Consider the following 25,753-nt stretch of genomic DNA (forward strand, 5'->3'; position numbering starts at 1 on the left):
TCCCCTCCCGCCTCCTGGGTTGGCAGTAGAGGCCGATTGTCTTCTCCCGGAGCTGACTTTTCCTAGGGGTCACCAGTTACTGCTGCTGCCTTACAGGTTACCTGCCTGTCTAGCTCCAGACCTGTTGGCCTGTGGTCTCCAGAGAGCCCAGCTGTTGTATCCGGATGAGCGGTGATCGTGCCCTGGATGAGGGAGGAAATAGTGGTGGAAGTAGAGACGGGCCGGTTCAGGAAATAATTTGGAGGCTCTATCAGCTAAGCTGCAGTCAGGAAGTCAGAAAGCAAGCTAGTTCTTTCTTTCTGTTTTTTAGAGGGAGGGGAGGGGCAGAGAGAGAGAGAATCTGAAGCAGCTCCATACCCAGCGTGGAGCCCAATCTCACCACCCTGAGATCATGACCTCTGCCAAAATGAAGAGTTGGACACTCAAATGACCATGCCGCCCAGGCGCCCCCATGCCAGTTATTCCAACACAGGGTGTTAAATATGGGAAATCGGTCACAAAGCCTTGGAAGGGCCGACAGAGCAAAAGGGAGAAGGGAAGGTGTGCTGCAGGAAGGAGAGGTTCAAGGGGAGGTATCTGCCGCAGGTGCCGGAGGCCGAAGGGGTGCTGCCGGCGTCTTGAGTGGCTGAGGGGGCTCCACCCTGAGGCACCGGAGTCCACACGCCCTCACCCCACTACCATAGCAACTGGGAGGAATGGCTGCTACTTCCTTTCTCCCGCCTCAGATCCGGCTGGTGCCTCCCACTGGCAGAAATCAACAGCTAGCTGGCAAGGGATCTGGAAAACCCAGCGGCAGAAAACAGAACGGAAGAGAGGGTGTGGGGCTGAGAGGCAACAGATAGAGAACCAGGAGAGGCAGAACCCCAGACCTTGTGGTAGACCGATGTGGGAGACAGAAGGAAAGGAATCAGGGATGACACCCAGGTGTTTTGGCTTGAGCAGCTGAAGGGGTAAAGGAGCCACGTACGGATGTGGGGCGAAGAGGGGCCAGAATTGACTGGAAGGGAGAATTACATTCAAGTGCTACACTGTCAGCCTCATCTCTACACAGCAAACACACAGATGGGAGGGCAGTTGTTTCTGACAGACGCTTCCACCAGGTGTGAGGTTCGCATCATGCTTCGATGTGGGGAGCAGGAACGTCCGTGCTCAGGCCTCACCGGGACATCCCACTGGAACCAGATGCTCTGCTCGCAAACAGATACCAGCAATGCTCACATTTCACTCACGGGAAAAGTCAGGCAAAGCATGCCAGGAACTCAAATCCCCCACTGCTTTTTCGGGGAACACTCAGATTGCCTTCTTTGCTCGAGCTGAGACTCAGCACTAATAAATACCGTTGAGTCTTGTGATCCACTGCTGGTTTTTGTTTTGTGTTGTTTTGTTTTGTCTTAACCAGGCTCCACGCCCAACGTGGGGCTTGAACGCACAACCCTGAGATCGAGGGTTGCATCCTCTAACGACTGAGCCAGCCAGGCTCCCCGTTATTCACAGTAGTTATGTTTCAAAAGCCACGACAAACACCCAATCAGCAAATACTGAACCATCGCTCCTCGGGGAAATACCAGGTTAGGCTTCTATGTGGCCCTGGCCGTACCGTGTTCATCAACCAACCGCGGACTCACGGGAGGCGCAGCCACCAGCACCATACACCATGCTGTACTGAAGCTTATCCAACGCGCTTTCTCCGTGAGACCCATCACGGCCTTCTTACACGTACGAGTGCTAGAGAGCACGTCAACGCTCTGCTTGGGGCTCATTTTAAATAGCAAAATCACCAGCAAGAAGCAGAAAACGGAGCAATACGTAGAACTTGTTTACAGTAGGAGAGCTGAAACCAGAAGGCAGAATGTCCCCTTTTCAGCCTCCGCAGGGAAGGTAAGTGTCGGGTGACTTAAATTTTTCACTGCTCTGAGCATGTCTGCAAAGGACTGTGAAAACACTGCAAGTACTGATTTGGGATAGCAAACATATCTCAGTGAGGAAGTGGATTCGCAAAGGCAGAATCTGCAAATAGCACGGAACAAGGATACTTCCTGCCCAAGTCACCTCTAACCAGCGGCCTTAGCCCATCTCGCTGCCCCAGCGCACGCAGAGCGGCCGTCCGGTGACCCTCACCAACACTGCTCGCCCTGCGCCCCTCTCTCTGCCTCAACACCTGTGCTTACTCCCTTCTATCTCCTTGCTCTGTGGCCCTAGAAAAAATCCAGTAACTTCTATTCCTCAGTTAACCAAGCTATGAAACAGTTACAATAAACACTAATTAACTGTTAGGCTTGTCCTGTGGGTAAAATTATGTGAAAAGATTAAGTGCCCCAAAATGTAATAGGTAGTAATTAATGTTACTAAGTATAAATTTTCAACTAGGCCTCTTAAGACTGCATTTGGCTACTTTCTCCCTACCCGGAGATCCTCAGTTTCCGTATCCCCCAAGGCAAACTGCAAAACCAATCTGCTTGCTGTGCTCTACCCATGATTCAGGAAGTCCCTCTTCTAACTAAACTTTTATGCAGACTATTTTCCTTGCTGGAAGTGTCCCTCACCTTCTCTGCTGATCCTAGGCTCTCAACATTTGGAAATAAACACAATGCCATATTTACATATCACTCCCTCCTTTAACCCTATACAACGACAGTAAAAGAATAATAATTTTGAAAAAGATATAGACCAGCACGGATAGCTAATAGGAAAGAAAATGACGGAAGACTAGGCAGCAACAATTTTGGAAGCTGGATAAGTGCTAACTGATTTAGTGGGGTGGGGGGAGCCTGATGTGCCTACAGAGGAGAGACAGAGAAACCGGTAAGAAGTGAGAAACATCACACTGCAGAACCCGGGGAAGGATCAGGGATTGAAACTGCCAGATATTTCTGATGGCATGCATGCACGGTGGGGCTGAAAACAGGAGAATTGGTTGAAGGTGTGTAGAAGGCTTAGATCCCCAGAAATGTCCCCATCTGTGCCGCCTACCTTCCTATCCCCACAGAAGATAGTTACCTTTGAACCAGGGAGGCTCTGGACATGAGAACACCTATGCAACTATGAGGACAGCAGTAAGGGGCCATATTTAAAAGTGGATAAAATAGGAGTGAGCAATGAGACCCTCAGCCCTTTCCCATACTTATTTTACCTCCAAAGCAGAATATTGGATGAGTCCTCTCAGCAAACTGATCAGCCAAAGAGAAAAGACCTTTAGATACTGACATGGAGTCTTTAAGCACATGTCCAGGTCCCTACCTCTCCATCAGCTTCCAATCAGCTTTCCGGTTATCTCATTCTTGTGTGTGTACACCTGTTTGCAACTCTCATTTTAAATACGAATGTACAGTCAGAGATCACCAGACTTTGAAGAAAGCCAGAAAAATAGAGACTAAAACTGGCAGAACAAAGCAAATCATAGAAACAAAGCAGGTAAGCTAAGGGGAAAAAAAATTAGTAATATTCATAGACCAGTTCTCAAACTTGGTTGCACATTAGAATCAACTGGAGTTCTTTTTTTCTCTTTTTTTTTAAAAGAGCGTGTGCGCAAGCAGGAGTAGGGGTGGAGGGGAGAACCAGAGGGAGAGGGAGAATCTTAAGCAGGCTCCGTGCCCAGCACAGAGCCCAATACAGGGCTTGATCTCAAGACCCTGAGATCATGACCTGAGTCAAAATCAAGAATTGGACACTTAACTGACTGAGCCACCCAGGTGCCCCCAACTGGAGATTTTCTGTTTTATTTATTATGCTTTTTAATTTTTTTAGTGAGCTCTACACCCAATATGGGGCTTGAACTCACAAACCTGAGATCAAGAGTCATATGCTCCACCAACTAAGCCAGCCAGGTGCCCCAACTAGAGATCTTTTATTTTTTTTATTTTTTTTTATTTTTTTAAGATTTTATTTATTTATTTGACAGAGATAGAGACAGCCAGCGAGAGAGGGAACACAAGCAAGGGGAGTGGGAGAGGAAGAAGCAGGCTCATAGCGGAGGAGCCTGATGTGGGGCTCGATCCCATAATGCCGGGATCACGCCCTGAGCCAAAGGCAGACGCTTAACCACTGTGCCACCCAGGCGCCCCAGCCAACTAGAGATCTTTTAAAGAAAAGTTTCTTCTCTTGGGTCGCCTGGGTGGCTCAGTCAGTTAAGCGTCTGCCTTCTGCTCAGGTCATGATCTCAGGGTCCCAGGATTGAGTCCCTCATCGGGCTGCTGCTCATCGGGGACCCTGCTTCTCCCTCTCCCTCTACCGCTCCCCCAGCTTGTTCTCTCTCTCTCTCTGTCAAATAAATAAATAAAATCTTAAAAAAAAAAAAAAAAAGAAGGAAAAGTTTCCTCTTGCAGACAATACACCAGACTAATTAAATCACAATCTCTGCAGGTAGGATACAGAAACCGATATTTTTCTAACCTCTCAGATTATTTCAATATGCAGACAAATTTGAGAACTGCTGTTACAGAGAGACGGGCAGATTCCTCATCCATGAAATCAGGAAACCTACAAAAGGAACATGAACACAGTAAGAAGCTATAACAAGTATAAACACTTACACACCTAATAACAGACCCTGAGAATATATAAAGCAAAAGTTGACACAATTGAAGGGAGAAATAGACAGTTTTACGATAATAGCTGGAAACTTTAATACCTCACTGTCAATAATGGATAGAACAATGAGACAGAAGATAAGTAAGGAAACAAAGGGCTTAAACAACACAGTGAACCAAACAGCTCTGATAGACATGGGCAGAGCACCCTGTCCAACAGCAACAGCACACTTCTCAGGGGCACATGGGACATTTTTCAGGACAGGTGATATGTTAGGCCACAAATTAAAGTCTCAATAGATTTTAAAAGGTAGATATCATACAAAGTATCTTCCCTGACCACAATGAGATGAAATCAGAAATCAGTAACAGAAGCAAAACTGAAAAACCCACAAATTTGGGGAAATCAAAGAATACAGTGTTAACCAATGGGTCAAATAAGAAATCACAAGGGAAATTAGCAAGTATTTAAACACAAATGAAAATGAAAACAGAACATATCAAAACGTACAGGATACAGCAAAAGCAGTGTTCAGAGGGGAATTTACATTAAAAAAAGATCACAAATAGGGGCTCAGTTGGCTGAGCATTGCCTCTTGGTTTCAGCTCAGGTCATGATCTCAGGGTCCTGAGATGGAGCCCCAAATCGTATCAGGCTCAGTGAGAAGTCTGCTTGAGGACTCTCTCCCTCTGCCCCTCCCCCACTGGGCAGGCACTCTCTCTCAAATAAATATTTAATATAAATGAATGAATGAATAAAAATAAAGATCTCACATAAACAATCTAACTTTATAAACTGAGGAACTAGAAAAAGAAGAACAAACTAACCCCAAAGCTGGCAGAAGGAAGGAAATGATAAAGATTAGAACAGAAATAAAGTATAGAAAAGAAAAAGAAAAAGAAAACCAACAAAACCCGGAACTGATTCTTCAAAAAGATTAACAAAATTAAAAAGCCATGGGGTAGGTGCCTGGCTGGCTGGCTGGCTAAGTCAGAAGAGGGGCTGATATTGATTTAAAAATTTTGATCTTGGGGGGCGCCTGGGTGGCTCAGTCGTTAAGCGTCTGCCTTTGGCTCAGGGCGTGATCCTGGCGTTCTGGGATCGAGCCCCACATCAGGCTCCTCCGCTGGGAGCCTGCTTCTTCCTCTCCCACTCCCCCTGCTTGTGTTCCCTCTCTCGCTGGCTGTCTCTCTCTCCGTCAAATAAATAAATAAAATCTTTAAAAAAAAAATTTTGATCTTGGGGTTGTGAGTTCAAGCCCCATATTGGGTGTAGAGATTTCTTCTTTTTTTTTTTAAGATTTTATTTATTTATTTGTCAGAGAGAGAGAGAGTGCAAACAAACAGGCAGCTGCAGGCAGAGGGAGAAGCAGACTTGCTCCTGAGCAGGGAATGCGATGTGGGGCTCGATCCCAGGATGCTGGGATCATGACCTGAGCCGAAGGCAGACGCTTAACTGACTGAGCCACCCAGGGGTCCCTGTAGAGATCACTTCTATAAAAAAGAAAAAGAGGGGCACCTGGGTGGCTCAGTCGGTTAAGTGTCTGCTTTCAGCTCAGGTTGACTGAGCCCCTCGTTGGGCTCCCTGCTCAGCAGCGAGTCTCCTTCTCTCTCTCCCTCTGTGATCTCTTTAGCTCTCTCAAATATATAAAATCTTTTTAAAAGAAAAAAAGACAAAAATAAAAACGTGTTTAAAAAAATGGAAAAGGCTGTAGCCAAATTGTCTAAAAAGAAGAAGAAGAAGATTCAAATAACTAAAATCAGAAATGAATGTGGGGATAATACTACGAATTCTGCAGAAATAAAAAGTAGAGAGTATTATGAACAACTATATGCCAACAAATTGGATAACCATTGAGTAATATATAATTGTTAAGTCAATATGTGTACACAGAAACTAATATACAATTGTGTGTTAACTATACTTCAATTTTTTAAAAAGTACCTAAGGGGGGGTACCTGGCTGGCTCAAGTCAGTATACTATGAGACTTTTGCTCTTGGGGTCGTTTGTTTGAGCCCCACAGTGGAGTAGAGGTTGCTTAAAAAAAAAAAAAAAAAGTAGCTAAGGTCAGATCATGCAGGGCCTCCCAGGCAATAAGAAAGTTGAACAGATTAAAAAAAAAAGAAAGAAAGGAAGATTATTACTGGCAATAACTCCTCACTCACGTGGAAGGTATGCAGCCCCTCCTGTCATGGCTTCATGATAAGCCCAGGATGCTTCCTTATCTTTTGATTGTGGGTTGGACCACGTGACTTGCCCTGGAAGGTGAAAAACAACAACAAATTGGTTAACCCAGATGAAATGAACAAATATTTAGAAACATAAAACGTACCAAGACTGACAGAGTAGAAATTCTGAAAAACTGAGAGCTAATGAGATTGAATCAGTAGTCAAAATTTTTAAATCAAAGTAAAACAGGTTGCTGGTTGCCAAGAGGCAGGGAATGGGGTGGGGTGGGGGGGGGAGAAATGAACTTTTTTTTTAGTTTAAATAAATTGAATTTTCTAAAAAGTAAAAGGTACAGAGCATGAAGCTTGTCAATTGTCATTTTAACCATTTTGACGTGTACAGTCAGTGGCATCGAGTCACCACCAGCTGGCTTCAGAACTTGTTCATCACCACCGATTGAAACTTTGTTCCCATCAAACAGTAACTCCAGCCTTCCCCGCCCCACACCGCCGTCCCCAACGTTTGAATCTGTCTCTATGAATTTGCCTACGCTAGGTACCAGGCAGGCGGAATCATACCGAATATGTCCTTTTGTGTCTGGTTTATTTCACTCAGCATGATGTTCTCAAGGTTCATCTCCAATGTAGCATGTGGCAAACAATTTCCTTCCTTTTTTAAAACACTGAATAATAAAAAATAATAAGAAAATAAATAAAAGGGTGAATAATATTCCATTGTGTATATATACCACATTTTCTTTAACCATGCATCTGTTAATGGGCATTCGGGGTGTTCCCAGTTGGGGCTATCTACAAAGAACTGTTTTGAGTCCCTGTTTTGATTCTTTGGTGAATACACCTAGAAGTGCAATTGCTGGTAACTCCGTGTTTAACTTCTTGAGGAGCTGCCACACTGTCTTCCACGGTGGCTGCACCTTTTTACCTTCTCATCAGCAATGCACAAAGCAGAGCATTAATTTTTACAAGTCCTTATCAAAACTGCATCTCGAGGAAACAAAGTCCAGGTGGGAAAATGCAACCTGAGCTGGGCCTCCCCAAATGTTGGACTGCTGTATATTCAAGGTCAAGGTAACAAGTGACGTATTATTATTGGAAGGTGAAGATTAAAGATTAGGTGACTGAAGTATATTAAAAATTGGTATTCTTTTCTAGGAAAGAGAACTGTCATGTCAGGTGCATATGAAATGCTTGAAAATTTCATGATCCTTAGAGCAAAAGGATTTCAGAAATATCAGAGAAGGAACTAGATCAGCAATCCCCTCTCAATATTTTATTATGAAAACTATCAAATAGTTTTGGAAGAATTATACAGTGAACCCTATATACCTACCACCTAAATCCTACAACTAACCTTCTGCTAAATTTGTTTTCTCAGGGATGCCTATGTGGCTCAGTCTCTTAAGCGTCTGCCTTCAGTTCAGGTCATGATCCCAGGGTCCTGGGATCGAGTCCTGCATCCTTGCTCAGCGGGGAGCCTGCTTCTCTCTCTGCCTGCTGCTCCCCCTGCTTGTGCTCTCTGTCTCTGACAAATAAATACAATCTTTAGTTTGCAACTTTTTTTATTTCTTAAAAGATTTTATTTGTCAGAGAGAGAGCGAGTGCACAATCGGGGGGGGGGGGGTGGCAGGCAGAGGGCGAAGGAGGCTCCCCGCGAGCAAGGAGCCCAATGTGCGGCTCGATCCCAGGACTCTGGGATCATGACCTGAGCTGAAGGCAGATGCTTAACTGGCTGAGCCACCCAGGCGCCCCATAAATAAAATCTTTAAATTTGTTTTCTCAGATATCCATCCCTCTATCCATTCATCAATCCATCTTGGGTTTTTGTTTTGTTTTGTTTTACTTTGTTTTTTACTTTCAGAGTGAGAAAGGGAACACAAGTGGGGGGGTGAGGAGGGGCAGAGGGAAAGGGAGAAACAGACTCCCCGCTCGGCAGGAAGCCTCATGTGGGGTTTGATCCCGGGACCCTGAGATCATGATCTGAGCTGAAGGCAGAAGCTTAACTAACTGAGCCACACAGGTGCCCTTACCCATCTTGTTTTTTGATACATCTCAAAGGAAGTTGCAGACATCAATACACTGCACTTCTAAACACTTTGTGATGCATATAATTAACTGAAGTTCAATATTTATTTATGGTTCTTTTGTCAGGTGAAATTTGTAGTGAAATGTACAATCAAATTACCATTTTAAAATATTTTATTTATGGGGTGCCTGAGTGGCTCAGTTGTTAAGCATCTGCCTTTGGCTCAGGTCATGATCCCAGGGTCCTGCGATCGAGCCCCACATTGGGCTCCCTGCTCTGCGGGGAGCCTGCTTCTCCCTCTGCCTGCTGCTCTGCCTGCTTGTGTTCTCTCTCTGCCAAATAAATAAAATCTTAAAAAAAAAGAATTAAAAAAGATTTTGAGAGTGAGGAAGAGAGCACAACTGGGGCGGGGGGGAATGGAGAGGCAGAGGGAGAAGCAGACTCCCTTCTGCGCAGGGAGTCCCGGGGCAGATGCTTAACCAACTGAGCCAATCGGGTGCCCCTACTGTCTGATAATGTTTATAACTACAGCTTTATTGGGGTGCCTGGCTGGCTCAGTTGGTAGAACATGAAATTCTTGATCTCGGGGTTGTGAGTTCAAACCCCACCTTGGGGTAGAGTTTTTTTTTTAAAATACAGCTTTATTGATATATAATTTGTACTTCATAAAGTTCACCCTTGTAAAGTGCACAGTTCAGTGGCTTTTGGTCTGTTCACAACATTGTGCAACGATCACCACTAATTCCAGAACATTTTCATCACCCCAAAAGAAACCCCATATTCACAAGCAGCCATTCCCCATTCTTCCCTCCCTCCAGTCCCTGGCAACCACTAACCTATTCTGTCTCTGCAGATTTGCCCATTTTGGGCATTTCATATAAATGGAGTCACAGATGGTCTTCTGGATTTGGCTTCTTTCATTCAGCATGTTTTCAAGATTCGCCCAAGTTGTAATTTGGTAGGTTTTGACCTACATAATGAGCCGGGGCTGCTTCATCTGCATTTCTTTCATCACGTTCTCCAAGGGGTCTGGAACTCAACAAAGGAATAAGGGATCTGATCTAAGGGAGAACTGGAATACTAGTTTCAAAGTCCAGCCCTTTGCAAACGCTTGCGAAGACGGATTTGCCAGGAAGAACCCATCTTCCTGCTGAAGTAAGACCTTGAGGGCAGCTGAGGAGCACAGGGCTTGTAGCCTTGCCAAAGAACCATCGAAGGGGGGTTCTAGGACCTCCCAAAGGAAACAGTGGACGACAGTCACCAGAGCGAGGCACCCTGGCTTCTAAACGTTCTGGGGCCACAAAGCAGCTTACATGCAAAACCAGTAGACGCTGGGGCAGCGTCACCCACTCCCATGGAGCAAAATGCCCTACTGAACAAGAGAGAAGCAAGGGAGGTGGGCGGCAAACCCAGAGCTATGCAATCCAAGCGGATCTGTTGTTCAGAAAAGAATATAAATTTGCCCTCAAAAAACTCCTCTCATTTCTAAGGGTTTTTTTTTCCCCTTACGATTCTCCAGAATTTGGGGGGGGGGGGCAGGTAGGAATCACAGCCTAGTCTGAGCCTTCTGTGCCTCTAACCAGGACAAAAGAGCTCAGTCTGGCTTAGCCACACTCCTGAGAGATGGGGTGTTGCCAAGTGAGACTCAGACGCTGGGTGGAGAGCTAGGATCTCTGCTCTGGCACTACCGAAATGGAAAATGCCATTGAGAACAGTGTAATTGAAGAAATAACATTATTTATTTAAAAAAATAAAAGATCTGAAGCAAACAAGGTAAAGAGAGAAGATTCAACAGAACTGAGTAGTACACAGGGTACACAGATGTTTCCTCTATTCTGTACAATTTAAAGATTTCGTTTTAAAACCATAAATGAAGAAATGAAACAGACATGTAACATTCACTCAGTCAAGTTTATTAAATTTACTGTGTGCTCAGCACTGTCCTAGGCAGTAACATGAGAAAAATTATAAAACAAGGTATCAACAAGGGAAAAATATACTCTGCACTATAATAATTTGCTATCATTTCCATATTGCTTTCCAAAGAGTTCTTAGGTTGTTTTGGGGTATGTGGTCCCCCCCTTTCTCCATGTTCCCCTAAAAGCTTCTATTCCTGTCAAATAACGTGCCACTATGACCATCCCCTGAAGAACCGAGGGTGGGACAGGAAGAGCGGCTTCCTGCGGATGAGGCAGTCAGGGACTGGTCATGGGGTCCCATGGTGGGGAGGAGGGAGACAGGTTGAGAGGGAAACTCTCAACCCCGAGGGCTCAGGGCACTCACAGTGAAATCAGAGGAAGGCCAGACTTGGGGAAGCCACAGAGAGGGCTCTGGGGCCCTCACTCACCCCTCCCCAGGGGGTTCTTAAAGTGCTAACACTGTAAGAAAAAGATGCATAGCTACATGCTGCATGGGTGCCACTGGAATTCCCGCCTCCCTCTTTTCCTCCTGACTTGTGCTAACACCAGGCCCTGGACTGCCAGCGCCAGGTCAATGGGGAAGTCTAGTGCCCCGTAGAGAAATGGAGAAGGTCCCATGTATAATGTATGATGCCCAAGAGGAGGCGGAGACAAAGAAGGGCAGAGAGACACGTAGCAAAAGGGACTGGTTTGTGCTTGGCCACTGCCCCTGGGCCGGAGGTTGGTTCCCGTGCAAAGGGCAGTTTGGTTCGATACAGCTATCAGGGTCCTAAATTTTCCCTGAGGGAACAAAGCTGCACAGCATGGGGAGGAAACTGAAGACATGCAGGGCCCTCCCTGTCCCCCCAACCGGGCACGCCCCTGTGCCTGCCGTACGAAGCGCGAAGAGTGCTGGTAGAGCAGGCCCAGGCCAGCAGGGCCCTAGCACACTCAGCTGCCCGATGACCTGCAAACACACCTGCACAAAGGGTGCCACCTGCCGGGGCACGCACGACAGTGAAGGCCCCCTACCTGAGTTAGAACAAGGGGCTGAGGTCCAGCTGGTGGCTCTGCCAAGACGCCTGTGCCCCCGAGGGTCAGATCCCAGTGAAAGACGTCATGTGGATGACACAGAGGGCGCCCCAGCCAGGAGGGCAAGCAAAAGTAGCAGGGGCATGATCTCTTCACAACGGCCATGGGGCCAGGCAGAGATAGCCTCGGAGGAGGAGGAGGAGGGGGCCCGGGAGCCAAGAGGGTACTCCCCCATCTCACCCTGCTCAGAGCCAGATCTCATCACTGCTCACACTGGACACTCGATAGATATAGCCCAGCATGGGGAGCCGGATGAAACCTGCAGGGGCAAAGATGTCACGAGACTCAGTAAGCCTCACTGCCTGGAAGCTGGGAGAGCCCTCTCTGCCCGTGGAGACTCAGAGGCCTTGGCAGAAGCACAAGGGCTGGGGACGGCGGGGGAGGAGGGTTGGGCCCATGTCCCAGTACCTCGGCTGGTGAGGAGGCCACCGGGCTCCGGGTCCAGCAGCTCTGGGCGGCTATTATTCTGAGCCATCTGCCGGTCTGCTGGCTTCCCTGCTGGGTGACAAAGGGGGTGGAGCCCAGGATGAGGAAGGGGCCTGAAGGGGCCTAGCCCCTCCTAAGTACCAGGGTCTCTCTTTTCCTCAGAAGAACCTCTGAAGATCAAGTAGGGGCAGACAGAGGGTGTACCTCTGGAATCCGGAGTGAGGTCATTGAGCTGAAGGTTGGACGGGAGGGACATGTTCTCCCGTGGCAGCCGCACGTTGTTGAGTTTCAGGTTGTTGGAGTCACTACGGGGCAGACACAGCTGGGGATACGCCCTAGCTCCAGCAGGCCCAGATTCCTGCTGTGGGGCCCATTCCAGAACTAGGGAGACCCCCGGTTTCCAGCGGTCCCCACGCTGCATCTCCAGTCGGCCCATCCAGCCAGCCCCAGGAAGAGTTACCTAGAGATCAGAGATGGGCGCCGGGAGGGGCCTGGGGAGAAAGAAACCACACACTTTCTCAGGCAGCCCACCCACTCTGGGCTCTGCCCCTACGCCCTTTCAGACCCAGGGCCCTCACGCAAGGGGTCTCTCCGACGCCCAGCTTGGGCTCTGGGACAGCCTGAGCTCCCAGCACCCAGCCCTGCTACCTGAGGTGCATCCGGTTTTACCCACGCGCATGCCCAGGAAGACATGTTCTGCCACTCGTCAGAGGTGACCTGTCCTGTCTAGTCCCCCGTGCTGCCCTTGCTGCTCCTCCCGCTCCTTCTCCCTGCTCCTCAGCCACCCTCACCGCCCCCCCCAACTGCTTTGGCCCTACCTTTCGTCGTCTTCTCTTTCCTGCAGACCAGGCAGGCCACCAAGGTGCTGAACCCCACCAGGGTGCCCAGGGCAAGCCCTCCAGCCACAATGATGCCCAGCAGTGGCACTTCCACTCGGGTGGCCAGAAGCCCTGCAAGGTGTCCTCTGGTTAGGTTCTAAGTGGGCAGGGCCCCCCAACTCTGAGAGGCCATAGGTACTACTCTGTCTTCCTTGGCCCAGGTGGTCGGCTCAGCTCATTCGCAAGACTCACCCAGAGGGCAGCTACTCTTCCCATTTCTGTACTGTGATCCTGCACCCACCTGAGGCTTTGCTGGGCCAGTTGCTGGCAGTGCTCACCCGGGGCCGGAAGCGAGGCGCTGGTGACACCCACGTCGTTGGTGGCTACCACGGAGAGGTTGTGTGCCAGGCTGCGGAGCTGCAGCTGCACGGTGTGGTTGGTGAGCCAAGGGTAGTTCTGGGCATCCAGCACCAGGAAGTCGGAGGCGTTGACAGTCACTGGCCCATCCTGGTCGATCCAGGTCACATTGGCAGGTGGGTTGGCACGCACCAGGGCAAAAAGGACAACCAGGAGGCCTGGACCCTGAGCTTCCTGGTACTTGGCCCCGACCTGGGCAATCTCTGGTTTAACTGGTGCAAAGCAGAAGCCAATATACTCTCACCACACCCCTCATACTCCTTGCCCTTTCGTCCCAAACCCAGAAGGGAGCCAGGAACTTGGACCTCTCCTCAAGGGGGCAGAGGGAAGCAGGATGGCTGGGTCTCCCCTCGAGGCAGCATTTCGTAGTGATTAACGGTAAAAACACTAGAACCAAAACGTCTGGATTTGAATCCTGGCTCTGCTTACTACCTGTAGGACTGCAGACATATTACTTAAGCAATCTATGGCTCAGTTTTCTCATTCATAAAATGGGGCTAACAATAATTACTTCATATGATTATCCTGAGGATAATGTGAGCTAATATTTGCAAAGTGCTTAAGTGTTTGTTAACGAGTCTATCAGGCTGCTGGGGGTCCTTGGGCAGAGAACCTCTCTCCCTGCCCACCTCAGGGGCACTCACATTGCACATTGAGGATGACGGAGGCATTGGCTGACTGGCCACTGCGGGGGTCCTGCAAGGAGCAGTTAAGCTCATGCTGGGCCCTCTGGGCAGTAACAGTGAAGGTGCTGGTGCCGCCAGAGAAGGCTTCCCCGCCCACGCTCAGCAATCTCGAGGTGCTGGCCTCCTGCAGCTGTCCATCCAGGTACCAGGCCAATCGGGGGGTTCCAGGCCCCCCTGTCACCCGGCAGGTGAAGGCGTGCCGTTCGTTCTCCCGAAGTGCCATCTCAGCCCAGGTCTGACCGTCAATTTCTGGTGCCAATTCCCCCCAACCTGGAACACAGCAGGGGGTTCTAGGGAGGGCTGGGGGAGGTGGAACTGGTCTGAGACCAGCAGGAGATCCAGTTACAAAGGGGCAGCAGAACAAGAGCAGGAGCACCTAGATTCGCTCACCAGGAACTGGCTGCACCGTGAGTAGGTGGGTGAAGGGCACCCAGCTCTGATGCTCTGGGGCCTGAAGCGGGTACCCAAACCCAAGGTGCGAGGAGAGAGGGGGGCTTGCCCTCCAAGTGCTTGGCCAAGGGGTGAACGGGGGTGTACCTGAGCTCAGAAGGGCTGGCAGGAGCAGCAGTGTGCGCGGGAGGGTGGCTGGGGGCTGCGCCATGGCGGCTCAGGCCGAGGCCCTAGGCTGCCGAGAGAAGGGGGCGGGCCTCGATGTAAGCCAGGTGACCGCAGGCAGGCTCCGTAATTCCTCCAGGAGTTTACTCTCCAGAAACAAAAATAAACGGTGCACCGACACACAAATGGAGACTGACCCGCAGTGGCGAAGGCAAGGACGCCCAGCGCGAAGGCCCGAGTGCAGCCCGCACACAGCCGCCCACCGGGCCGGCGCAGAACGCGGCGCAGCCTCCCGGGGACAAACAGGCGCCGGCCCGCAGGCGCAGAGACCGCTCGCACCCGCGCAGCCCGCACCGGATCCGACCCACGCGCGCGCACGCGCACACGCAGACTCGCGGCGCAGTGCCCCTCCCCCAAAGGGACCGTCCCCCCGCCCGTCTCTCTCTAGCCCCTTCCTCCTGCCATCTGTCTCCCCACGCCCGCTTTCCACCCTCCGGGGACTAGGCGGAAGTGGGCCGGAGGGGCAAGGGTCCGGGCGGCGGGGGTCGCGAGGCAGCCCCGCCCCGCCCCCCACCCCCCAGGGCGGCTCACCTGACGCCCTCCCCGCGCTCAGGACGAGCGACTGCTCAGGTCTGCGGGGCGCTGCAGTCCGCAGCGGGGCCGGGCGGTGCCAGGCAGGGCCAATCAACGCTCGAGCCCGGCCGGCCGGCCCCGCCCTCCCCGCCCCCCGCCCCCACCGCGGCTGACCGCCGAGTGCCCTGCAGCACGGGGGCCGGCGGCTGGACTCAGACACCGGCGAGAGTTGGGGAGAGCCAGCAGCTTTATTGGGTCGGCTCAGCGGCCGTTGCAGGGCCCGCGCAGCTGCCTCATCACGTCGGCCAGCATGCGGTTGCACAGCGCGGCGTAGGGATTGAGCAGCACCAGCTGGCGCCGCGCGAACGAGCTCCCCAGCCGCGCCGCTCGCTCGAAGTCCCTGCGGGCGTCGTCGTCCCGGCCCTGCAGCCGCGCCAGGAGCCCGCGCTGCACGAAGCCCTGGCGGGCGGCGCGGCCCCGGCCGCCGCTCAGCGTCACGGCGCGCTCCAGGTCCTCCAGGGCGCCTGCGGGGAGGGCGGGCGCGAGGGTCAGAACCGCGGCTCTGGGGCTCGGCCACCCCACGGCCCGCCTGCTCTTGCTCCTCAGCTGTGTATCGTTCTTCCCACCGCATAGATGCAGACTGGAGAAGCTGGCAAGACTTGCCCGGGGTGCACAGCCCGTCTACGGGAGTCCCTATTACCTTTCACTATCCAATACACCAAAACACGAAGCGTGCTGGGACGCTTTTGAATGGTCACTAGGTTCATGAATCTGGCCCGTGGTCCAGCGGTAGCAGGCAGTCTATTCTGCTCGTACGCTATTAAGCGTCTATCCTGTGCCAGGTGACTGACTCTGAGTCTCCGAGTCTAAAAAAATTGTACTGAAAACCATTTCTTACAAATGCAATAAAATTCCTTTCTCTTTCTTTTCCTTCTGAAGGCGTTTCTCTCCTCTCATTCATTGTATGCTTTTTTTTTTCCCCAAAGATTTTTATTTATTTATTTGACACAGAGAGAGACAGCCAGCGCGAGAGAGGGAACACAAGCAGGGGGAGTGGGAGAGGAAGAAGCAGGCTCCCAGTGGAAGAGTCCGATGTGGGGCTCAGGCTCATCCCAGAACTCCAGGATCATGCCCTGAGCCGAAGGCAGACGCTTAAGGACTGAGCCACCCAGGCGCCCCCATTGTTTGCTTTAAACCTGTTCTCCCTCTGACTGCCTTTCCTCATTCTCCATCTCCATGATCTTCATTATTTTGTATCTATTTTCAGTAAAGGAGATCTTGGACCAAGAGCTGGCCGCGGACATGGGCATTTTTATGTTCATCATTCTCATAAAATACTCGGATTAGGCATTAGAACTCTGAACTCAACCTCAGGCAGCCCGCTGGTATGTACCTTAGGGCCCAGCTGCAGTTTTTCTGGGCTCTGCCTCAGTTCACTCATGCTCTCTAGTCAGAAGGGCTGTCAGGGTGCTTAATGAACTCCAGCATCATCCTACAGACAGGCCCATCTCTGTCCTGTTTCTGTGTGTTTTGAGCCCAGAACCCAGCAGGGGCTATGCTCCCCAGGCCACCCAGACAGTTAAGAAGCTCTCTGATCACAGCGTTTCTGGGTTTCCCTCCAAGGAGCTGGTCTGGAGGAATTGCCTTTCTCCAGGCAGCATCAATCGCCTCTTCCTCTCTGGAGTTTTGGTCTGCAGCCTGTCCTTGGCTGCTTTTACAGCCTGGCCCAGCCCTGCCCGGTCCTGCCACAGCCAGGTAACAAAGCCCGGAAAAGGGGCCCTCAGTTCCCCACTGTTCCCAGAGTGGAGTCCAAAGTCCCCAGGCTGGCATTCCTTCACATCAGTCTGCCCTCTGGTCCCTAGCAAGGCCTTCTGTGTCCCATTGTCCCCACTGTAGAAGAACCCAAGTACAGCGGGTTTGATCCAGTCACTCCCTAGTCTCCCCAGTTAAAATCCTTTAATGATTCCCCATGTTTTTAAGACAGTCAACCTCTTCCTCACATTCCCGGTTCTTCACCATCAGGCCCCTATTTACTTCTCCAGGCTCTACTCTACCCTTCCACCCCTCCTCCTTCCAGCTAGCCCAGAGATCTGAAGTTTCCTCTACCTTTTCATGCCTCTGGACACCTACGGGCTATGCCTTCTCCCGCTCCCTCCCCTCCATCCAGCTACCTCCTACTCAGTCTTTAAAACTCACCCCTGGGGCACCTGGGTGTCTCAGTCAGGCCTCTGCCTTCAGGTCGTGATCCTGGGGTCCAGCCCCACATGGGGCTCCCTGCTCAGTGGGGAGTCTGCTTCTCATTCTCCCTCTGCCCCTTTCCCTGCTCGCTCTCTCTCAAATAAATAAAATATGTTTAAAAAATTAAAAAATAAATCAATCTTACCCCTCGGGGCAGGTACCACGCTGAGCCCTCCCAACTTGTTAGACACATGATCAGAGTTAGTGTCTGTCCTTCCCCCACGAACTGTGAGCTTCAGAAGCACTATCCCAGGGGCATTCGGAGCACAGACTTGGGAGCCCTGCCACCTCGTTCAAATCCCAGCTCTGCTCTAGTTCCTTCGTCTGTAAAATGGAGGTTACAACAGCACACACCTTTTGGGGTTGTAGTAAGGATTAAGTGAGTTACTGTAGCTCACGTGGAAAGTGCTGGATGTCTGGCACAGGGTAATCGCTGTAAGTAGTCTGTCTCGCATGTCTGTCCTCAGCGCCTAGCCCACTGCTACAACGGTAGACTCTCATTACATGTTTGTTAAATAAAGGAATGGAACGCAATCTCTTCTGATTTTCACAATCGCCCTGAGATTAGCAGGGCCCGTAAGGTATGGCTTACAAGTAAGAACACAGGTTCCGGAAGAGTTTAGTGACTCCTCAGCCCCACAAGCACTTCATCTCTGGTCTGTGGACTCCAGGGCCCCCCTGCAGAAGCTCTGGGGCGCCCCCCTCACCTGCCACATCTCCTTGGAGTCGGCGGGCCTGGGCCCGGTTGTTGTAGGCAGATGCCCTCTCCGGCAGCAGGTTGATGGCTTGGCCAAACCTCTCCAGGGCTGTGCTGAGGTCGCCAGCCTCGGCGGCCATCACCCCCTGCAGCTCCAGGGCCTTGGACTGCTCCAGCTGGGCTCTCGGGAAAAGGCCATCTGTGTGAGGGAGGGAGCCAGGAGGGGACAGGTATGCAGTTGGGAGCAGGAAGGAAAAGCCCCCTTGGGCTTTAGAAAGCTGGGGCCTGAGCAGGAGCTGAGGGGGCTGGGATGTAGGTCACGGCAGGGGTCAAGATGCAGTGAGTGGGCAGGGGGAGCTGAGGTCACCAAGGCTGAGAGCTAGCACTGAGTTCCAAAGGGACCTGGGAAAGGGACTTTGTCGGCTCATTGCCAAGAGAATGAAGCCCAAACTCAGCCCGGTAGCTAAAGGACTTACTCAAGGTCACACAGCTCCTAAATGCACAGCTTGGATTTGAACCCATGTCTTCCTGGCTCCTTATTCCGTCCCCATTTTGTTCTATTATACTGCCTCCAACCCGAAGACCACCAAGACATACTCAGGCAATGAAAATTACGTCCGACCTATCCCTCAGCTTTTCAGACTGAAGCTTCCCTAAGACCTAGGCTTCACTCCTTTAGAAACAAAGGTCATCGAAAACTAACGGGGGAGGGGGTGGCGCCTGGCTGGCTCAGTAGAGCATGTAACTCTTTTTTAAAGATTTTATTTATTCATTTGACACAGAGAGAAAGACAGCCAGCGAGAGAGGGAACACAAGCAGAGGGAGTGGGAGAGGAAGAAGCAGGCTCCCAGCGGGGCAGGGAGCCTGATGTGGGGCTCGATCCCAGAACGCCAGGATCATGCCCTGAGCCGAAGGCAGACGCTTAATGACTGAGCCACCCAGGCGCCCCAAGCATGTAACTCTTGATCTCGGGGTCATGAGTTCAAGCCTCATGTTGGGCATAGAGCCTACTTAATTAAAACAAAAACCAAAAAACTCCTGATGGGGATAGAACTTCGCCCCATTAGCGACTGAAGGAAGGGCCAGTGAGTGCCTCCACTCTGGCGGGATTCGCTCAGGGCTGCGTCTGTAAAGGTGTGTAACGCTGAGCATTTGCTTAGGTGCTTCATGCTGAGGTCGGAACTTTTCAACTGAGCCGCCCCTGCCCTTCCATTATGTGTGGAGTGAAATGCCCTGTCATGACAAAGATGCGAGTTGAGCAGCTCTCCACCCTTTCCCCCAGCACAGTTGAGCCTGGATTATGGATTACGGGGTGAGTTAAGGGCTGAGGTTAAGTTCAGAGGCATGAGGGCTGAAGGACAGACAAACCACGACTTGAGCTCCTCTTGGCAGAGGAACTCTTGCCAAGCCTCCGCCAGTGCACTAAGGATCAGCCGACCTCTCGCATTCCAACCTCATCGTCCAAGGGTCATGGAACAAGGGGTCTTGTGAGACCACTGTCGCACCACCGCAGTGAGGCCAGCCAGTGTGGAGCACTGTAGTCCAAGGTCAAACTTACCTTCACCTACTTCTGCCTTCTCCACTTCCTCTCCCACGTCCAACCCAACAAGGTCTCCAAATGGGGTGTCAGGGTTGAAGATGGCCTGCAACACTGCCTGGTCATTTGGAGTCCCCATGGTGCTCAACTCCCAAGTCCCAAAAGGTGACTCAGGACAGAGGAGGGAGGAAGGGGTGGGGGCTGAGCCTGGTGGCCAGCTGATCTAGAGGGCAGAGGTTCTGTTTGAGGTCCATCCCCCATGAGGAGTGTCTTCCATTCCTTGGCTGTAGTGTAAACTCAACCTCATTTGGCCTGGAGTTAGCAACTCTGGCTTGGCAGAATATTTACAAATAGTTCTCAACTGCCTTCCCACCCCCACCCGTTTTAGGGGGAGCAGTAAATGAATCCGATTTCTGCCTTAAGGTGGAGTGAAGCAGAGACGGTGCTGTTCGGGTTCTCCCTGAAATGCTTTTGCTTTAATATATTCCTAGACTGGCAGGAAATTGGTTGAAGGCCTCTTGACTGCCCACAGATAAAAATGGGGGATATGCGGGAGGTTAAGCTCTTTGTCCTCCTGACCCCTTCCTCATACCCAGCATTAATTAGGTCCTGAACACAAACCACTGATGAGCCGGGGAGGAAGAAACAGTTTGGAGAGTCAGTGTGAAGTGGGGCCTGGAGGAAGGCGAGGCAGAGTGATTTAATGATTCCACCTTCAAAGAAAGGACCGTGGCTGGTACTTTGAAATCAGGCCACAGGCCACTCGCTGCTGCTCCCCCTCCCCCCTTCTGCACCCCACCCAAAGCCAAAAGAAAGCTTGATCGTGTGCAGCAATAAACTTGACATGTTTATTAATTAAACTATCACTTAAATAAAAAAAAGTGCATAGAAAATAAACATGTTTAAAAACTCCTTTTTTTTTTACAACTATGTACACTTTTTACTTTTACATTCAGTCTTTCGTAGAGAGCTTTCAGCATTATTATTTTTTGAACTATTAAAGTATTTTCCTTCATCCCTGTCACAGGGAGTTAACACTGATGGACTTTAGACACATTTTTTTCCTTTTTTTTTTTTTTTCTCTTTTTCTCTAACCAGAAGCTTGGAAGAACACAAGGAAAAAAACCAAAAGATCTGTTATACATGATAAAGTTGTCAAGAAATGTCTTATTTCTAGAAAAGAAGCTTGTCATCTGTTGAGCTTTTGAAACAATTATTCAACTACCTGTATTTACTAAAGAGACTGTTAAAAGTTCAATAAAAGAAACACCACAAGTCTATTTTCTTGGTTGAAAGACAGAACTAGAGTACCTCGGAACAAGATACCAGGAAAGCACAGAACACAATTTTCCCCTAAATGCAGGTGGTAACCCCAACATTCATAACCAAAAATAGAGAAACAAGGAGTACAGGTACTGACTGGCAACATTCATGGGCAGAAAAAATCCGGGTGACACCATTTCTGCATTCCTCTCTGACCCTGGGAACGGACCGCGTCACCGTCCCTTTGCGGTTTGGGTCCCCCCCCAACTTCGGAGGATCAGAGGAGCGCCAGACTGACGTTTTCCTGCCACTACTAGCAACTGTAACACAATCCTTATCTATAGTGTTAAGAGAATTAAAAGCCATGGACTGAACTAGGCTTTGTTACATGGTGCATTACTATATTAGTTCCTATATATATCATATTTATATTTATTTGAAAAACAAAACAAAAATGTTGCAAGTTTTCAGAGTGTGAGACTTGCCTGGTATTCATGATTCGGCACAAACCCATCTGCTCAATAACCTTGTATTGCTTTAAAATGAAGGAAATGAAACATAAAATTACACCCAGCCCTTTGCAATGACCCGCTTTTCCTTTAAAAAGAAAAAAGAAAAAACAAAAAACCCCCAAACTTGATTTCTAGTTAAAAAAATCCCAAATCAAACTTAAAAGTTAACATCTGATAAGGTTTTGACCTTTAGTATTTTCAGATATTTGATTGAACGTCAGTCCTTTAGAAAGATACATTCATTAAAAGATATTTTTTTGTTTTTTTTTTTGTTTTTTTGTTTTTTTTTTCTTAATGTTGTTGTTGTATATTTTAGATCAAGGGAGCTGCATGGTGCTCACTGCATTGGCCGGGGGGGTTGACAGAGGCAAGCGGGGTGGCGGACTGTATCCCGGCAAAGGAGTCTGGTTGAAAACTTATATATATTATAGCTGCCAGGGCTTCCCCCTTATTTCTGGTGATTGGACTAAAAACCGGAGGCGCTGTGCTGGAGGTGGTGGACGGTAACAGAGGGAGCCAAGGGACCAAGTTCCGGCCGTAGGGTCAGCGCCATGCAGCTGTTCCGGTTACACAGTTGTCACTGGCCACCAGGAAGTGCAGCCACAACAGGCTCTAGCAGCAAAGCTCTACGTGAGCTGGCTCTCTCACTGAGAACTGACCGGGCTCGCAGCTGTGACTCCTTAGGGATTCGGGATGCCCCTTGGGGGATTCCTGGGAGTGACCCACCACAGTTCCTCGGTCTGCACTTTTGTGCGGAGATTCCCTTGGTCACTTTCAAAACAAACTCAGGTGTTTTGGAGACAGATATGCCGGTTTGTTTTTGTTTGTTTTGCCTTCTCTCCCTCTTGTAGGGAAACCTTAGCTTATTCCCCAAGTTGCTGGCAGGTATGCTGAATTTTGGCAATGGACTCAAGGCTGAGCTAGAAGAGGAACTCCTCACTTCTATGGTTGACAGTTAGGGAGTGGAAAGGCAAGGCAAACCGTCTGCAGCTGGCAAGAGGAGGAGAGATGTGAGTCCCTCCCCTGGCCTCGGGGTTCAGGATTGGTAGAAAGAGAATGAGGAGGGGGCTCACAGTACAGCATGGCCTAGCAGGGCAGTAACTAGGTCTATTTAGCTGAGTTTCCCCCACCCCCTGACTGGCCTTTGGGTCTTTCTCAAGGTGAATTCATGACCCATCAGTGCATTAATCATTTCAGTAACAAATGCAGCTTAAGGTTTTTTTTCTTTAAAAAAAAAAAAAAAGGGAATAAAGGATTTACAAAAAACCCCCACACAGTGCAATAAAGGAGAGCAGACACTAGTGGAGCCCTAGGGCCACTGTATCTTGTTCACGGGCAAAGGAGGAAGGGAGGCGAGGTCTGGGTAGAGTGTTTTTCCCCAGTCCCCTGCTGGCACTTCTCCACGATGACAAGGAAGTCTCTGCCATCCTGGCCACAGTGCTGGGCTCCCTGCATGACAGCGAAAACAGTGACAATGTTCCAGCAAAGCCACCAGACACAGTTCTTAAGGTCACGGAAGAACAGGAAGCCCAGGGTGGAAGGCACAGCAGAGCCATGAGTCCTGGGGCAGAGAGCGCAGGGCTGAGTCGTATTGCTTTGCTAGACTTCCATAGGAATGGGCTTCTTGCGGGAGAGAAGGGCGCCCTGCCCTCTACCGGACTGCACTGCTCTGAAACCCAGTGGCCGAGGAGGCAGAGGAGGACCTGCGCTAGCATGAGTGGTCAGACTGTGCTTCGGTTTCAACGGGCTGCCCCACACGAGGGCACGGGGGTCCGTGGGTTCTTCGCAGGTGTGAGGACTTGGGGGGCAGAGGAAAGGGGATGAGGTGACCGATGAGGCAGATGGTGAGGAAAATGTCAGGGTGCCATTCAACTTGGTTGCTATCTCGGAAGTAGGGCAGGATGAGGGAAATGGAGGTGACCCCTCTCACCACTCCGAGCTGGTCCCCGAAGGGAGAGAGCGTGCGGGGAAGGAGAGGGGGCACTGCCGTGTCGGGTACTACCACAGCCTTCTGAGGAGCTTCCACACGGGAAGGAGGGGAGTGGCCCAATGGAGTAGGGTGACCTTCCTTGTCCATTTATTGTCAAAGAGCAAACCCAGGACACGTGTATGTCAACAGGGCACAAACAAGCTACACATTAAACAACAAAAGTACACCTTCCAGGGGGAAGTTGGGCAGGAAAAACCAGACTTTGTGTGTACAGCTGAATATTTTTCTCTAACTTCATCCTATGAAAATAAAAAATTATTAAAAACCGATCTTCTTTTAAATTAGGATAATACCGCGGTTTAAAAAATAGCCTTGTCATAAGTGCTTCTCCCTATGAAGTGCTTCTCATAGAAAAATATACAAAATATATTTACATTTATAAAACCTTAAATAGCAAACTGTAAACAGAACAGAGTAAAATCCAATGACTTAATTTAACAGGTTCAGGACACCGTCTTGGGGAAAGGAAGAGAAGAAACATTTGATGCTGTTTTGACCACATCCTAAGGAGTAATCAGGGCAGTAGTGTCATTTAATCTACTTAACCTGTGGGTTTTGCACAGGTGGCAGAGGTCCCTCGATACAAGGTGGTCTAGTCCCCAAGTTTTGGGCCTTCAAATCTGATTAGTGTTCTGCCTTCAACTGGACACCGACCATTTAAAAATGAAGTCTTCCTATGTCTTAACAAGGGGAAAATAAAGTTACCATGCCCTAGGAATGGGGCCCAGGGTCATCCTGGTTGTGATACTCTGGTTGTTGCATGATTCAGATCCTATTTAAATAATCTTTCTCCTCTTCTGAAAAATCATGCTACATATATTTCTTTAAAACTCTCCGTGGAGCTTTATGAAAACTCCAAATTCCGTCTGGTTATGGCCAATGGCTCCTGTCCACTTCCCCACTGGGCGTGCTTACAGGCTCAGGGGTCGTTTTGTAGGCATATACGATGCCCGACAGGGAGTGTCCTTGAGCAGGGAGTCACTCCCCTCTACCACCCAGAAAGAACGGGAAAGCAGTGGGATGAAACGGGAGAACGAAGAAAGTGGAGGGAGGAGGGGAGAAATGAGAGGGACACCGCTCCTATTGTCAAGAAAGGTAATTGGCTGAGATAAGGCTCACGGGGCTAACACTCCCACTTAAAGCCCACAGGCTCCATGTTTGGTGATTCATTGGCACAACCCCAAGACAGCCTTTTGACACCAAAGGTGCTAAGAATCCTGTCTCCCAACCAGAAGTGAACTCTCAAGTGGGAGGAGAGTAGGGAAAACCACCAGACCTTCTCTGTTTGTTCAACAGACGGCTACAGGCTGGGCCCGGCTGGCAAACTATCAGGTATCCAACCAACTCTACATCGGGGGCCCTGGCTGACCCCTCGCTTGTAGTGCTTGGGAAAGGGCCAAGGTGAGGATGGCAACTTCTCTCTGAGGAGACGCTCAGGCCCAATCTCACAACACAACTAACCCTCCAGAGGCTCTTTCCAGGCAAGTCTGCTAGCGACCCCATGTCCCACTCTTTCACGGCATACAATCAGAGGGGCCCCAGTAGAAAGCCGGTCGCGGATCTTTTCTTCGAGACCTCCTCTCTCTCCAGGACTAGGATCACATGTATCATGTGAATCTGGGACGTAAGGGAGCCCAGCCATCACGGAGGCCCCTCGACGGTGCCCACTCAATCCTGGAACGCGCAGCGGCTGGCAAAGGCCTTCGGCACGGCTTTGGATGGCCCCGGGTCCTCGCGCTCCGACAACGGGGGGAGGAGCAGTGTTAGTTCAGGAACTTCCGGCACTTCTTGGCGCCGCAGTTGCAGGGCAGCTTGTTGCTGGCGTCCTCGATGGGGAACTTGTAGTCATACGTGAGCTCCTCCCCGCGGTAGATCTTGCGCATGGCAAAGATGACGATGTGCTTCTGCCCGTCGATATTGATGACCCGGGAGTAGCAGTTGGGCTCACACGAGTGGTTGATGAAGCGTGCGGCGTTTCCATGCATGGTGGCGTCCACGACCTCCGAGTCATCAATTCGGAACATGTAGCAGCCGATGCCCTACACGCGAGGGAGAGAGGAAGGGACACCTTATCACTCAGCACCGCTCGGGCTGGAGAACATGTCCCAGCCTTTTCCTGAGGTGGCTTCCAGCTGCGGGTGAAAAAAGTTTCTTCCAGTAAAACGGGCAGATTTCTCCCATCTTTCAAGATGCTTCCATCGCAAATTCCTACATTACAGCTACTAGACCAGAGGTTTCTCAGTGCCTCCACAGGAAAGAGAAACCTAAAACATCGGTGCTTTTGAGCCTCGGATCCACTCACACAAACCTT

The 25,753-nt window shown here is 50.2% G+C and overlaps 3 protein-coding genes across 16 annotated transcripts in view; all 3 read right to left on the reverse strand.

The window, feature by feature from the left end:
- Positions 1–15,370, reverse strand: part of TMEM25 (transmembrane protein 25) — a 28,838-nt gene extending 13,468 nt beyond the window's left edge. Inside the window, exons 1-13 of one of the 8 annotated variants that reach the window (XR_015727002.1) lie at positions 15,224–15,370; positions 14,615–14,702; positions 14,036–14,347; positions 13,313–13,603; positions 12,975–13,106; positions 12,617–12,647; positions 12,361–12,461; positions 12,139–12,228; positions 11,671–11,989; positions 9,577–9,775; positions 7,276–7,379; positions 6,694–6,786; positions 4,390–4,476 (exon numbers count right to left, since the gene is read on the reverse strand). Coding sequence is in view for 1 of the 8 variants with exons in the window: in XM_045797906.2 (XP_045653862.2) it covers positions 11,916–11,989; positions 12,139–12,228; positions 12,361–12,461; positions 12,617–12,647; positions 12,975–13,106; positions 13,313–13,603; positions 14,036–14,347; positions 14,615–14,678 (1,095 nt within the window). In the remaining 7 variants the exon portion in view is untranslated. The other 7 variants (XR_015727003.1, XR_015727005.1, XR_006779744.2 and 4 more) reach the window with 7 other exon arrangements.
- Positions 15,371–15,434: 64 nt separating this feature from the next.
- TTC36 (tetratricopeptide repeat domain 36) lies at positions 15,435–19,897 on the reverse strand. Its single transcript, XM_045797912.2, has 3 exons — positions 19,699–19,897; positions 18,151–18,339; positions 15,435–15,729 (listed from the first exon to the last, which is right to left on the reverse strand). The coding sequence occupies exons 1-3, from the start codon at positions 19,814–19,816 to the stop codon at positions 15,467–15,469; spliced, it is 570 nt and encodes a 189-aa protein (XP_045653868.1). The 5' UTR covers positions 19,817–19,897; the 3' UTR covers positions 15,435–15,466.
- Positions 19,898–20,503: 606 nt separating this feature from the next.
- Positions 20,504–25,753, reverse strand: part of KMT2A (lysine methyltransferase 2A) — a 79,760-nt gene continuing 74,510 nt past the window's right edge. For all 7 annotated transcript variants that reach the window (XM_045797905.2, XM_045797900.2, XM_045797904.2 and 4 more), the window contains one exon: positions 20,504–25,481. In XM_045797905.2, coding sequence (XP_045653861.2) covers positions 25,206–25,481 — 276 coding nt within the window. In that variant the 3' untranslated portion in view covers positions 20,504–25,205. The remainder of the gene's footprint in view (positions 25,482–25,753) is intronic.

This window comes from Ursus americanus, chromosome 16 (genome assembly GCF_024610735.1).
Source record: "Ursus americanus isolate L20-20 chromosome 16, mUrsAme1.1.p, whole genome shotgun sequence".
Lineage (NCBI taxonomy): Eukaryota > Metazoa > Chordata > Mammalia > Carnivora > Ursidae > Ursus > Ursus americanus.